The sequence below is a fragment of the Caretta caretta genome, chromosome 20 (assembly GCF_965140235.1).
Source record: "Caretta caretta isolate rCarCar2 chromosome 20, rCarCar1.hap1, whole genome shotgun sequence".
NCBI classification, from domain to species: domain Eukaryota; kingdom Metazoa; phylum Chordata; order Testudines; family Cheloniidae; genus Caretta; species Caretta caretta.
The window spans coordinates 7184723-7200000 of NC_134225.1; the positions used below are offsets into that span (position 1 = coordinate 7184723).

Here is a 15278-nt window from a genome sequence, read left to right on the forward strand (position 1 = left end):
GCTACCGTGACACAACCACAGTGCCATAGCTTTGTGCCTGTAGCCTAGACATAGCCTCTGTCTGAAGGCTGCCTTCTTGATTGACACATCAGGGATTGAATGGGGGACCTCCAGAGCTAAAAGCATGAGCTGCTCCAGCTCCTTAGACAGGGGTAGTAACAGACTCATATCCTCTGTGGATTGGACACAAAGTAGGGTCTGGAACATGCACTCATCAATGGGCTATTTTCTGGGTACAAAGGAAGCATCAGAGGTTCACATCAGGTCTATCTTAGATAATTATGTTGCCCCGCCCCTTACAGTAGTATCTGAGCACCTCTCAATCTTTAATGTATTTATCCTCACACGCCCCTATGAGGTATGAGGTACTATTATCTGCATTGCATAGATGAGGCTCAGAAGGAGGGTCAATGACTTGCCCCGGTCACATGGGAATTCTGTGGTAGAGCTGGGACTTGAGCCCAGGTCTCCCAAATGGCAGGTGAATGCCCTAACCACTGGACCATCCTTCCTCAAATCCCAGAAAAGCTTCTACTTGTTTAATGCGCATCATTTAGTGAAAGAGGCAGTCGCTCACGATTTTAGCTCTGGCGGTCGCTGGTCCAACCCCGGTGTGTTGGCCAACCTGGGGACTGTCACACAGTGCTTATTTTACCATCAAAACACCCATCCACCCTGGAAAGAAAATCATTTTTGTGCCGGGGGTGTGTTTAGCTGAAGTTAAGTGTTTAGCGGGTTGGAATAAAGAATGGGCTTCCTGCCAGGCAAACCAAGCCCATGAATAGCTGAGATTGTTTTCTTTACACCTGCTCTTCCAACCCCAGCTCAAAGACATATAAAGGAGGATGGAGCAGCTGTCGTGTCAGAAGGGCTCCTACTCCTGTCCCAGCTCTGTTCTGTTCTCATGCTGCAGCTTTGTTCATAGTGCTGCAGAGTCCTCTTGGAACAAGCCACCATGAGTCGGCAACTGAACGCCAGAGTGGGAGGTTGCAGCAGGGGCTTCGGCAGTGTCTCTGCGATTGTTTCCAGTGGGGGCAGATCCAGCTGCACCTCTCTGAGCCGAGGACGAAGTAGACACTGTGTCTTTGGCAGCAGAAGTCTCTACAATCTTGGCGGGATTAAAAGCATTTCCAATAGCTTGATTGGTGGAGGCTGGAGGCTCGGCGGTGACTTTGGTGGTGGATTTGGCACTAGTGGTGGGGCTGGTGGCTTTGGTGGTGGTGGGTTGTTCGGTGGAGGACTTGGTGGGAGGAGTAACCCTGGGTTCCCCTTTTGTCCTCCTGGTGGCATCCAAGAGGTGACCATCAACCAGAACCTACTGGTGCCACTCAACTTGGAGATCGACCCGGAGATCCAGAAAGTGCGAGTGCAGGAGAAGGAGCAGATTAAGACCCTCAACAACAAGTTTGCCTCCTTCATCGACAAGGTGGGCCCGGTCGTTTATTAATTATTTTAATAGCTGTCATCATCAGTGCAGATTCAGCAAAGCATCCATAGTCGTGATAACACTTTAGCCTGGGCCTAAATTTAAGCATGTGCCCAAGTCCCGCTGAAATAATCATCATCGTTATTCCGCTTCTAAGGACAGCTAGAGAGGTGTGTAGGGGGATACACAGATCCATCAATTGGTTGATCAATAGTGGAGTGTGTAGGGGGTAGATTGATAAATAAACAGATCTGATCTTTTTTCTTTCCGTTGCATTGAAAATAGAAAATGACCAAATCCTGTTTAAGGCTAACCAAGATTTCCCTGATGCTGGAATGGGAGATGAGCAGGTTGCTAGGGTAACTGACCTGCCAGTGCTCCGGAGTATCGTCTCCAACGTCTGGCGCCTCTTTTCTTTGTTTGGACCTCAGGTCCGATTCTTGGAGCAACAGAATAAAGTTCTGGAGACCAAATGGAACCTGCTGCGGCAGCAGTCCACGTCAAATGCTGGGAACAACCTGGAGCCCGTCTTTGAGGCCTATGTTGGCAGCCTAAAGAAGCAGCTTGATGGTCTGGTGGGAGAGAGGGGAAGACAGGACTCAGAACTGAAGAACATGCAGGATCTGGTGGACGACTTGAAGCACAAGTATGTGAAGAAAGCACTGGGTCACATTCATGTTCTCCATGGACTAAGGGCCAGGTTTTTAGTGGTATTTAGCCTCCTGAAGATGCAGAAAGGCACCGAGTGGGATTTTCAAAAGCACCTAGGTGCCCAGTTCTCGACATGCTTTTGAAAATTCCACTAGGTGTTTGTGACAGAGCTGCCACTGAGCGCCCCCTCATGGCCAGAGGTCCCCCTGCAGCACAGTCTCTCTACTGTCTGTCTTCGGGCCCCCTGATGAGCTCCACATAGTCTCTCTTGTGAGTAGTAGCAACCTCTACTTGGGGCTGGTTTAATGATTGCAGACGGTTCCACATAGTCCTTAGTGTCTCAAAAATAAAATCCAGCATTGCAACCCTAGGGGTTCACTCCAATCTCTGGCTTTTCTGCCCACCACTGTGGAGCTCTTCTCCTGCCAGCATCTGGTCTTCGCAGGGTTGCCACTCGTAGCTGTTTCTAGCTGGAGCTCAGCCTTCTGGATCTAGCTTCCTTCTCCTACCGGCCTCTCCCCTGTTCTGAGGGAGAAGACTGTCTATATACTGGCCTCCTCCAGAGAAATCCTCTTGATTGGCTGGAAGAGAGGAGAGCCCTGGCTCATCCTAGACTGCAGGGCTCCTGGTCCTGGGTCCTTAAAGGAACAGTGTCCTGTTCCCCTCCTCCCCCATCCAACTGCTAATTTCCTGGGACCAGTGTTTCCCAAACTTGGGACACTGCTTGTTCAGGGAAAGCCCCTTGCGGGCCGGGCCAGTTTGTTTACCTGCCACGTCCGCAGGTTCAGCCGCCCGCAGCCCCCATTGGCTGGGCACAGCAAACCGCAACCAGTAGGAGCCATGATCGGCCGAACCTACAGACGCGGCAGGTAAACAAACCGGCCCAGCCCGCCAGGGGCTTTCCCTGAACAAGCGGTGTCCCAAGTTTGGGAAACACTGCCTGGGACCATTACTACTTTTCCACGGCAAGGCCATTTCCAGTGTTTTTATTCATTCCCGCTTTCTGGAATGGGGTCTTCTGGCCCCTTATATATTTAAGGGCCAGTATACCCTGTTTGTGTCTGTCTACAGCTTTCGATTCCTAAACACCTTTAAAACTCTGGTCCTTTTATTCTGCATAACAATTAGGCTGGGAAGGATTAGATTTTTGTCTGCCAATGTTGGTACACGTTGATTTCACTGTATACGCACAAGCCAATGAAAAAAATTTCAACCGTTGTTAATCAGAATATATTGACAGGCAAAATAAGAAAACTGCTGCTTGAGAATTTATAACATTTAAATTGACAACAAAATCGGAAAAAAAAGGTTAAAAATAAACATCAATGTTATCCGTCGAAACGATAAAACCATAAGCATTGAATTCTGCCAGGCCTAATATTAATTCTGGGTGGTGCTTTGCAGGAAGTCCCTGGACACGGTGCAGCATTTAACAATGCTGCGAATGCTGGATGAGAGATTTTTAACCTGAGCGAGTGCAAAAGGGTGCCGGGTGGGATTTTCGGAAGCCCTGAGCATTGGCCTAACTCTACTCCCATTGACATTGCTGGGAAAATGGGAGCAGTGTTACGCCAGCAACGAATGATTTCGGAAGTCCCACCCAGCACGTCTACCAAGGCAGGGAGAGCGCAGGAACTGCAAGCAGTGCTGATTGGAAAAACATCATCGAAACAGGAAAATTGCCCAAACTAATTTTGCGTGTGTTGTGTATGTGAAATTGTATCAAAATGTTGACAAAAATTCCCGTACAGGGGAAAATATTGAAACAAAAAGATTTGTATCCGAAAGTTTTCATTCTGAATTTTATTTTACATTGTAGCTTACCTGGTTGTGGTATTTTTGTGACTTTTATGTTATCTGGGACATGTCAGTACCAGTGCTGCATATTGTCTTCTGTCCTGATAGATACAAAGAGGAAATCAACAGACGCATGGCAGCGGAGAATGAGTTTGTGCTGCTGAAGAAGGTGAGCATCACCTTATCAGAGATTAAGGGATGGTTGTCTCTGCTCCACTCTGATGGGTGCTAATTGGAGCATGTGCCTTGGTCCAGTAGTTAGGGCTCTGGGCTAGGATTCAGAATACCTGGGTTCTCCTCCTGGCTGTGACCTTGGGCGAGTCATTTTCTGCCTCTGTTTCCTCTCCTGTGTCTGTCTTGTCTATTTAGTTTGCAAGCTACCAGGGGCAGGGACACTGTCTCACTAGGTGTTTGTACAGCACCTAGCACGATGGGGTCCTGATTCAGCAGGATAATTTGTGATGTGTTGAAAACTGTGTTAAAATGACATGCTATCCCTTTAAGTGTGATGGATTTCCTGATCCTGCTTGCAGGCTAGGGGGCTTTGTAGGAAAGCGTGCGATCTGGGCTTTGAGCAATCATTCTGCAAAGAATCGGCCTTCAGCAAGGTGACCCAGGCCTCTCCTTGTTAGGGAGCAGCTGGATTTGTCTCTCTTTGTCTTTGGTTCTTGTGTGTTAGGATTCTGGATTCTAAGAAACAAAGTAGTGCAACCTTCCAGAAAAGGTGTTTTATGTTCTTTATCTAACTTCTCTGTGTATATGCCATGAACATAACAATAATGTTGGCACGGGGCATGCATGGGGAAGAGGAGATAGTACAAAAATAAGAACAAATAAAACAAAGGAAACCTTGGACCGTTCGTAAGAAGGGAAGTGGCTTTAAAGATATGCTATTAGGAAAAGGCTTGGCCATTGGCATAAGTTGAAGGCAATGCAGTCTAGTGGTTAAAGCAAGAGACTGGGAGCCAGGGCATCTGAATGCCACTGGCATGCTGAGTAACTTTGGGCAAGTTGCTTTCCTGCTGTGTGCCTCAGTTTCCCCATTTGTAAGAGGCAGACAATACTGACCTACCTAACTGGGACAGAAGGTCATGAAATTTATTTAATAAATGTTTATAAATTTTGGGTGAGAGACTTTAGAAATGTATAAAATACACAATAGAATCCTGGTTTGATTTTATTTAAACTGTTTGTATTTCTAAGAGTGGGATTCCCAGGCAAGTCTATAGGAATGCAGGTATATGTGCAAATAGACAGACAGGTGACGATTATATACAGATAGTCACACAGCTGGAAAGGACTGAGTTGTTAAATTTCAGCTAGCATACAACTGGAAGGCAACATTGGAATACAACATTATGTATTTCAGCGTTAGGGCCAGATGCATCTATACTAGAGTGGGTTAGAAACTAGGTATTTTTTCCCATGGAAAATTGCTACTTTTTGGCAAAATATTGAAAACTGGAATCTTTTGGCTAAAAAAGCAAAATAATTTGATTCAAAATGGTGCTATGGGGTCACATTGGAGATGTCGTTCAGGTGCCTTATGCTCACTTTCTCCTCTTCTGTGGGTAGGGTTGCCAACTTTCTAACTGCCGAAAACCGAACACCCTTGCCCCGGCCCCTGCCCCTTCCATTCCCTGAGGCCCTGCCCCTCGCTCACTCCATCCCCCCTCCCTTGGTTGCTCGCTCTCCCTCACCCTCACTCCCTTGCTCATTTTCACCAGGCTGGGGCAGAGGGTTGGGGTGCTGGAGCGGGTGAGGGCTCCGGCTGGGAGTGCGGGTTCTGGGGTGAGGCAGGGGATGAGGGGTTTGGGGTATAGGAGGGGGCTCAGGTCTGGGGCAGGGGGTTGGGGCACGGGAGGGGGTGAGGACTGCAGGCTCCGGGCGGCGCTTACCTCAGGTAACTCCTGGAAAACGACCAGCATGTCCCTTCGGCTCCTAGGTGGAGGGGCCACGGGGTTCTGCTCACCACCCCACAGCTCCCATTGGCCTCAGTTCCTGGCCAGTGGGAGCTGTGGAGCCAACGCTTGGAACGGAGGCAGCGTGCGGAGCCCCTGTGGCCATCCCTACGCCTAGGAGCTGGAGGGACATGCCGGCCACTTCCCAGGGGGCGCATGGAGCCGGGTATGGAAGGGTAAGGCACTTGAGCTACGACTCCCAGTGTGAATTGAAATATTTTGGGTTCAGTCAAAAATATTTCAATTTTCAGCCATTGGGTACTGTGACAAAATTATCAATATTTTCTGTGGAAAGCAGACACTTTTCATGAAAAATTTAGTTTAGCCAAAAACACGATGTTCAATCAAAACGCAGTTTGGGCAAAAAAGTTTTGGCCAGTCCTAATCTCTATCCTCTGGCTGCTTTGCACATTGCTCTGATAATGCAAAGTGGCCACAAATCTGGATTAACTGGCTAAGTGGAGCTGACAGCTGCTTTGCACTGGGCTATTCCAACGCTTTCTGGCCCTGAAAGCGCAGAGTTACTCGGTATCGGTTGACACACAAGCAACAGGTGTTTTGGATGCAGCAAAGTCAACCTATCTAGAATATGGAATACATTTCCCAGGCTGACCGACACTGGGGAAGATTCTCTCCACATGGCACTTTATAGTACCAGGGGGTATGATTGCTCTCTATAAATGCACCAGAGACCTAAACACCAGGGCGGGAGAAGAGCTATTTAAGCTAATGGACAATGTTGGCACAAGAAAAAATGGGTGTAAAGTGGTCAGGAATAAATTGAGGCTGGAAGTTAGAAGATGTTTCTAACCATGAGAAGAGGGAGTTCTGGAACAGCCTCCCAGTAGGAGTAGTGGAGGAAACAGTCTAACTAATTTTTAGATGAATTAGATATAATTCATATATTATAATGACTAGGGTGACCTGCAATCATAGGAGATTGGCCTCAATGACCCGGGAGGTCCCTTCCAGTCCTGTGTCCTTGTATCAAAGCTGGGCCCCCAGGGGACACAGCTGACTGTCACCTCGCTGTTCCTACCTGCTGTGTCCCTATGAAACAACTGAGCTGGAGAGATGATGAAACCTGAAGTTACATCAGGGAGGGCTTCCCTGGGCCTGACTGGAGGAACACCGCACACTGATTGGTCAGGGCTTGCTATTTAAACCCAAAGAGAGGTGCAGGAAGTTGTCTGCAAAACTGGGCTCTGCCTGACTGCTACACTGGATCCTGCCTTCTTGCCTGACTCCTTAACCATGCTTTCCTGACCTGTTCCTGGTTACTGCCCTCCTGGTCTGTGACTCCAGTGCTGACTCTTGGCTTGACTCTGTCTCCTGCTCCAACCACTAGACCTGGCTGCCTATGCCCTGGCCCCGAAGTATCTTGCCTACTGTGCAAGGCCCGCGTGAAACTCTGTTGTTCTGACCTGTTGGTGTTTTGCATCCACTTTCCATTTACTTTGTACTAGTGGAATTTACCACACCAGGAGCAAGGCAAAGGGAAATCAGGCCTTCCTGTTCTCGAAACTGTCCCCTGAGCTTGAAAGAATGATCTCCATTGCCATTTTTCAGGACTTGGATGCTGCCTACATGAAAAAGGTGGAGATGGAGGCCAAGGTGGCTGCCATGACAGATGAAATCAACTTTCTGAGAGCCCTGTATGAGGCGGTGAGGATGTTCTCTGTTCTTCCTAATTCACACAGAGATGCCCCACATCATATTTAGCACTTTTCTAGGACACCTTAAATGTTTACATATGTCTTATACCTGTCACCAGAAACATTGCAGGGATGGAATTTCTAAGCAAGCTCCTGAGTGCTTCCAGAAAACTTACAAACATGGCAGGATGGCCCAACGCTAAGGAACGGAAAGGTCTAAATAGCAGGAGAAGTTGGAGGACAGTAGAATAGTTGCCCAAAGATCCAACACTCAATGCCACATTCTCCACTGACCTGCATCTTGTATATACACCAGTGCAAAAATGAGAGCAAATGATACTGAATCTAAAAGGCAGAAATCTACATCTATTTTACCCTCACTACGCTGGTGTGAATGAGGCAAGGGGTGCTGGAACAATTTTTATAGTGGGGATGCTGAGAGTCATGGAACCAAACTGTAAACCCTGTATATAATGGAAACCACTAGGCAGCACCCCTAATTCCAACACCTATGATGCAAGGTGCCAGGACAAAACTGAGAATCTGATCCTGATGTTCTTAGCAAGAACACGACTCTGTTCCCACTGATGTCAGTGACAAAACTCCAGTTGATGTCAGGGTTAGACTCTCGGTATGCACCCAGGTAAAACTCATACAGAGTACAAAGAGAATTCCACTGGTGGAAGAACTTCAGGGTGGGGCTCCCTCAGGAAGAACATCACTGCAGAGGTTCTATAGTCCTTTAGATAAGACATAAGAGTTTTGGAAGAGCTAAAAATCCATGCTTCAGAGCAATCCCTGTTAAGAATCAGGCTGAGACCATCATGGAGAGCAGACTCTCCCTCGCCTGCCTATTGTCAGGGCCGGCTCCAAGCACCAGCATTCCAAGCAGACGCTTGGGGCGGCAATCTGCAAGGGGCAGCAGTCCGTGTGCCGTTAGGGCGTTTCCGCAGTGGCAGCAATCCGGCGGCAGCACCCATCTTGTCAGCTGCTCGAGGTGGCGGCAATTCGGCGCGCTGCTTGGGGTGGCAACACCGGTAGAGCCGGCCCTGCCTATTGTAGTGTTCTTGCATTTTCCTCCAGGGCAGCTGGTGTTGACCACTGTCCGAAACAGGATGCTGGATTAGATGGACCTTGCATCCGGTCCAGTCTGGCAATTCCTATGTTCCCAATGTAACCCAGTGGTGAGTGTGTGTTACAAGTCCCCCTAATTCCCAGAGAATATGAGCTGTTACAGCCCCTTCCCTACTCTGCAGCTATAGCTCAAGCTGTAGCTGTTCATACTTAAAGCTCCAGAGGTCATCGATTCATTCCCTGATGTTGGTCAAGAGGTTGCTTGTAATGGTAAGACATACCTGAGAATAATACCCTGCAGGCTAGATGATATATGCAAGGAAATAATGACAGATACAAGTGACCAGCCTGGTAGATGTGGGCTTTTGGAGACCAACTACCTATAAAAAATATACACCCATGAAAATTCTGCATAGAGTTAGTCTGATGGGTAAACTCTGGGACAAAACTACAAGTTCTTATTCGGGCAGAACAACCATTAATGTCAGTGGGCGTTTGAATAAGACATGAGTAAAGGAGGGTAAGGGCGGTGAGGTCATTCCTTGTGGCTCAGTACAACATCTAACCATATGAGTCATTTCCCCTCATTTTTATTTTCAGTAGCTAGTTAAATAAGTTGGGGGTTGGACTAGATGACCTCCTGAGGTCCCTTCCATCCCTGATAGTCTATGAAGTACGTACATATGGGATCGCGAGCTAGCTAGAAAGACAGCGATAAGAGTTGGGGGAAGAAATACATAGAGAATGATAATAGACGAGAGCAACAGGTTTCTAGAGAGAATCATAGAATTGTAGGACTGGAAGGGACCTCGAGAGGTCATCTAGTCCAGTCCCCTGCACTCACGGCAAGACTAAGTATTATGTAGACCATCCCCGACTATCCTGCTTTTAAAAATCTCCAATGATGGAGATTCCACAACCTCCCTGGGCAATTGCTTAACCACCCTGACAATTAGGAAGTTTTTCCTAACGTCCAACCTAAACTGCCCTTACTGCAATTTAATCAGCATCTGGCATCTAGAGAGAAAGGGCCACTCACTGATGGGGTCTTTGTATGATTTTCAGGAATTGGCACAAATGCAAAGACAGATCAGTGACACCAGCGTTATCTTGTCTATGGACAACAACCGAGCCCTGGACCTGGATGGAATCATTGCTGAGGTGAAGGCTCACTATGAAGACATGGCTAACAGGAGCCGAGCTGAAGCCAACTCCATGTACCAAGGCAAGGTGAGTCCTTGTGTGGCTTCAAGGTATGGAGCCATACAATGCTCGTGGCTTTGCCACATGGAAAAGAGTCAACCAGATCTTCTGTGCACCTATTCTGTGGATAAAATAGAGTTTTCCAATTCAGCGCAACATATGTGAACTAAATATAATTAACACAGTGTTTATAGTAGTGATATCTTGTCACATTGATTCTTCTGACTTCTTAGTAACATCTGAAAATCTACCTATGGCCCCCACCAGCATAGTATCTGAATGCCTCATGTATTTATCCTCACCACACCCCTGTGCGGCAGGTATTATTCCCATTGTACAGATGGGAAAACTTAGGCACAGAGTGACTTGCCCAAGGTCTCTCAAAGTCTGTGGTAAACCATGGAATTGAGCTATGGTTTCTCCAGTCCCAGGATAGCACCCTAACCACCGAGCTAAGGAATAAAGAATATAACGCACGAATCAGAGAGGTACCTGTCACTTTAATTAAGGATGCTGGGAAATATATCCATCTCCCATTGATTGGTTAATCCCCCAAAATCATGATAAAGCAGGTGTGGAGCAGATGTAGCTCCTATTTGCTTCTCAGAATTAGCCCTGATCAGGTTAGATCTGCCTTCGGAAAATACAGTCTATTACAGTTATTTTTTTTTCTGGCCATCAGTTTCAGGAGCTTCAGGTCACTGCTGGGAAACAGGACAATGATCTGAAAAACTCCAAGCTGGAGATCTCGGAGCTGACCCGGCTGATCCACAGACTGCAGGCTGAACTTGAAAATGTGAAAAACCAGGTAGAGCACATCTGATAAATAGAAAACTATGGACCCTGGACACTAGGGCAACCGTGGCAGACTGCCAGATGTGCTTTTCTCGTCCTGAATACCGCCACGGTGCCTGCAATGATGCTAAAAACAAGGAGGTTGTTTCTGCTTAATGTAAAACAAACGTGTTCACCCTGAACTAAAGCTGGGGGAAAAATGTCATCCAAAATTCAGTCAGCATCGACACAAAATGTTTCAATGTGGAGAACCGAAATGTGATCTAAAGTGAAGTTTTGTCTTTGACTTTTCTGATTTGCTGAAAAATTTGATACATTTTGTTTTCGGTTCAACACAAAACCATTTCTTCTCTATTTTTTTGTAACCAAAATATCTTTCATCCACACAGCTCTGCTATGAACCCTGGCCGCTAGTAAAAAGTGACAGATGTGCTCTTCTTGTCCTGAATACTGCCATGGTGCCCATAGTGATGCCAAAGATGACAGGAGAGGCCCTACAATGTGAAAGAAAGGAGTTAGTCCCAGGGCAAATCAAGTCTCATCCACATATTTCATGATTTCCCAGAAGAATAGTAAAAAAGTGCCTATGGAATTTAACATCTGTATATGATATTGTGAGGCATTATACACAATTGCCTTGATCTAATTCAGTTACCATAAAGACCAAGAAGGAATGAAATTTCTTTCTTTCTTTCTTTCTTTCTTTCTTTCTTTCTTTCTTTCTTTCTTTCTTTCTTTCTTTCTTTCTTTCTCATCCACCGAGTTCATTTCTCTTTCCATCTAATGCCTCTTTCCTTCCGTCCATCTATCTATCACATTTATAGTGTGTCGTTCACCATAGTATCTAGGTACTAGTTCTGGTCTACATGGAGTAGAGATGATCCAAAGGCCTGATGATAAAGAGCTCATTTAAACGTCTTAAGGCCTGGTTAAAAAGTCTGCTGAAGTCAATGGGAAGATGCTCATTGATGGCCATGGGGCTCCAGATGAGGCATTGAGAATGGATGACCACATGGTTAGCTTGCTTTCTTCTTTTCTTTGCAGTGTGCCAAACTGCAGTCGGCTTTTGCTGAGACAGAGGCACGTGGGGAGCTTACCCTCAAGGACGCTAGGGAAAAGCTGGTTGAATTGGAAATGGCCCTGCAGAAAGCTAAGGAGGAGATGGCTCGTTCGCTGCGTGATTATCAGGAGCTCTTGAATATCAAGCTGGCCCTGGATATTGAGATTGCCATGTACAAGACACTGTTGGAGGGAGAAGAATGCAGGTGGGTGCAATATATCTATGGGTCCTGACTTTTGCAAAGCAGCCTCTGTTATTGTTGGTGTACACTTTTTTTGCCCACAAATAAGCATGCTCGCAGGTTTCTGCTGGCTGATTCCACAAAACTGAAATATTTCACAGGGTTCTATCAGTTTCATCGACATTTTCACAGGAAATAATCGCAACATTTTGTTTCGACTTTAACGTATTTGAAATGATAAAGTCGAAACACATTTCAGTAGGTTCAACACTGTCTGCAGAATGTTTCATTTAACCAAAAATCCAGAGGTTTTGACTTTTCGTCCCTTTTGGGATGAATCCAAATTTTAGAATCTCCCACGAGATGGAAATTCTGAATTTTGACCAGCTCTATCCTACAGGTGATTAGATGGAGATCCAGTGGCTGGGGAAACTCTGAGCTTGGAGGGCTGAATAACCCTCTTCCAACCACTGCTCTCCCACAGTGCGACCACACCCTGGTAGTCTGCAGTGAGCTGTGCTTGCTGGTATATAAGAGGTGTCCAAACCTTCTGGGAGGCACCCAAAACTTGCTCCACACCAGCTTTAAGGACCGTCTGACCTCATTGAAATGTAGAGCTAGGAGCTACACTGCACCCTTTCGAAAGCACATGCCTTGTCTACTATTGGGAAGGAAATTCTACAGCCACTTGGCTCCCCTTGACTTCAGGTTTCAGGGTGTGTCCTAACTTCTAGCAGCCAGGCTAAATCAATGACCTAAATGGTGTTTCTTTCCACAACAGGATGTCTGGAGAGTGTGGCAGTGCCGTGAACATCTGTAAGTAACCCGAGCATCTGTTTACTAAAGATAGGAACAGGCAAACTGGAGGCCTCTGTTCTCCTCCCCCCGACCACCACTCAGCACAAGACAGAGTGGGAACCGGCTTCCTGGTGGTTATCACTAGCCCTGGCTCTAATGATGCTTAGAGCAGCCCAGTAGCTGCTCTAAGTTGCACCATTAGTGTACGGTTCTTAATAAGCCCAGTGCCAGTGGAGGGTTGGCAGCATCGAACTATACTCTACCACACCCCCTTTTACAGCCAATATGCCGCCTTCCCTCCCCTGACATGCTTCTCATGCCACGCAGGGGATGAGCAGTGGTATCAACGCAAACGCAAGACTTCTCACTTGTGCGTTTGCACCCAGATTAAAGACCCTTTGCACTACCTGAGTGATGCATAGAGGCCCTAACTAGAGCTGTTTGGAAAATGTTTTTTTTCCTCCCCATGGAAATTTTTTTTTTTTTGGCAAAAATTTGAACCCCACTATACCTTGATTTGGAAATACTGTTGGGACACCTCATGGGTGTTGGAGGACAGGTGTTTCATGAGCCAGGCTCCCTGGTCATCCCAGGAAGCCACCAAAAAGGGGGTAGAGTGTGGATCATGACCCACTAAGCTAGTTCGTGACACGCTGCAGCTGGAATAACTTGAACATCTCGGTCTTTTGCAGCGGTAGTCAGCAGCAGCTCCGGAGGCGGGAGTGGGATAAGCTGGGGAGGAGGAGGAGGCAGGCTCAGTGTCAGAGGAGGCAGGATCAGTGTCGGAGGAGGCGGCTCCAGCTCTGGAAGCAGAAGAGGCATTGGAGGATACAGCTATGGAGGCAGGGGAGGTAGTTCCTGTGTGAAAATCATATCGACGACCTCTTCAAGCAAAAGAACCACCATATGCTAAAGCCTAGGAATTGTAGTCACTATCACCTGAGTGACAGATTTCCTTTATTGTGATGTAGTGGGCAGAGCACTGGACTGGGACTCAGAAGATCGTGGTTCTATTCCCAGCTCTCCCACTTCTTCCCTGAGTGACCTTGGACAGGGCTCTGTGCCTCACTTTCCCCATCTGTAACGTAGGGATAATGATACTGACCTCTTCTGTAAAGCGCTTTGAGATCCACTGATGAAAAACACTGTATATGAGGTAGGTATTATTATTGTTGAGAACAAATATCCACATGCTCACACCCAACACTATCACTGAAAAAGTGACTGGCAACATCACAGTAACGCAACTGACGTGACCAGAGATTTTGTTTCTTGTGAATTTCCCTCCCAGCAAAATTTTACCAAAAAGATCTTGAGCCTGAAGATAATTCATTTCCCACCCACCATCTCTACTGCGCTTTGTATCCAACTTCCTGTATACTACACTAGAAAAATCCCATTCATTTCTGCAGTCTGGATGCTATCATGGATTGTAGCTTGCTCTCTGCATTGTGTGTTCCCACTGTTCTTGTTGTAGCTATGAAAGATACATTTTCTGTGCTGTTCTTCTAAGCCAGGGCCTTCAAATGGGGCTAAAGGACTCAGGCATCTGACTCCCATTGACTTTCTATGGCAGTGTGTACATCTTTAGGATCCTTTGAAAGTCACAGAGTTAGTCCCATAACCTCCTCTGAGTTTCCTTGCATTGGATACCTTAATCCCAATGGGCCAAAATTCTGGTGCGGGTCCATTGAAAATGAAGGAATAACTAGGGCGGGGCAAATAATCGATTTTTCGGTTTGGGTGTCAACTGAAAAATTTGGAAAAAAACCAGTTTCGTACTGAATAAAGTTTCATTCAATCTGAAACAAAAACATATTCAGTTTTGAGTTGCATTTTGTTTCATTTTCATGGGGTTTTCAACATAGCTAAATGTTCTTTTTTTTCCAATTTACAGTTACGTTAATCACTGAGCGAAACGTCGTTCCTAAACGGAAAGTCAAAACATTTCATTTCAGCAATTCCAACTCTTTTTCTTTTTCAGCTGAAGCTATTTGCTGAAAATGACCCAAATTCACAAATAGTTTTGATCAACCCAATTTTTCAGCGAAAAAAGGATTCACCTAAAAATTTTCACCTAGCTTTAGGTGTAACAAAGAGGAGAATTTGGCGCACTCTCTGGCTCAGCAGGGTAACCCCTTGTACTCCTTGCTCTGAGAGAGGTATGAAACATTACAGCTAATAAACAAGATGCATTCCTTTCTTAGGGACAAATCTCGGAAGTTCCAACTCATCTGTTGGCCTGGACGCCACTCAAAAGTTGTACCACTTTCACTTCACTAGTACACTTAGTGCTATAGTGTGGATGCGGTTATACTATTAAAAAAACAGTTTATGCCAATATAGCTTATTCCTGTACAGGAAGAGCAATAAGTTATACTGGTAGAAAAACAATGAGTACAAATTTTTGTTAGTCTTTGAGGTGCCACCGGACTCCTCGTTGTTTTTGTGGATACAGACTAACACGGCTACCCCCTGATACTATATGGTAGAAGCACTCTTATATGACTGTCCACATTATGGGTTGTACCAGCATAACTATTTTGGCAAAAACATCCCCCCAACTGAAATAGTTCTTAGTACGCAATCTCTGTGTATACCAGGCCTTAAAACTCCCAGGGAAGTCAATAGGAGTCTCGCTTGAATAAGGACTCGGGCCTTGTCTACACTATAGCCT

At 46.3% G+C, this 15278-nt stretch overlaps 1 protein-coding gene across 1 annotated transcript; it reads left to right on the top strand.

Annotated features, from left to right (window-relative positions):
- The first annotated feature begins 898 nt into the window (after positions 1-898).
- Positions 899-14417, top strand: LOC125629327 (keratin, type II cytoskeletal 5-like). Its single transcript, XM_048834730.2, has 9 exons — positions 899-1426; positions 1858-2072; positions 3983-4043; positions 7405-7500; positions 9630-9794; positions 10450-10575; positions 11607-11827; positions 12585-12619; positions 13294-14417. The coding sequence occupies exons 1-9, from the start codon at positions 956-958 to the stop codon at positions 13512-13514; spliced, it is 1611 nt and encodes a 536-aa protein (XP_048690687.2). The 5' UTR covers positions 899-955; the 3' UTR covers positions 13515-14417.
- Positions 14418-15278: the final 861 nt, after the last annotated feature.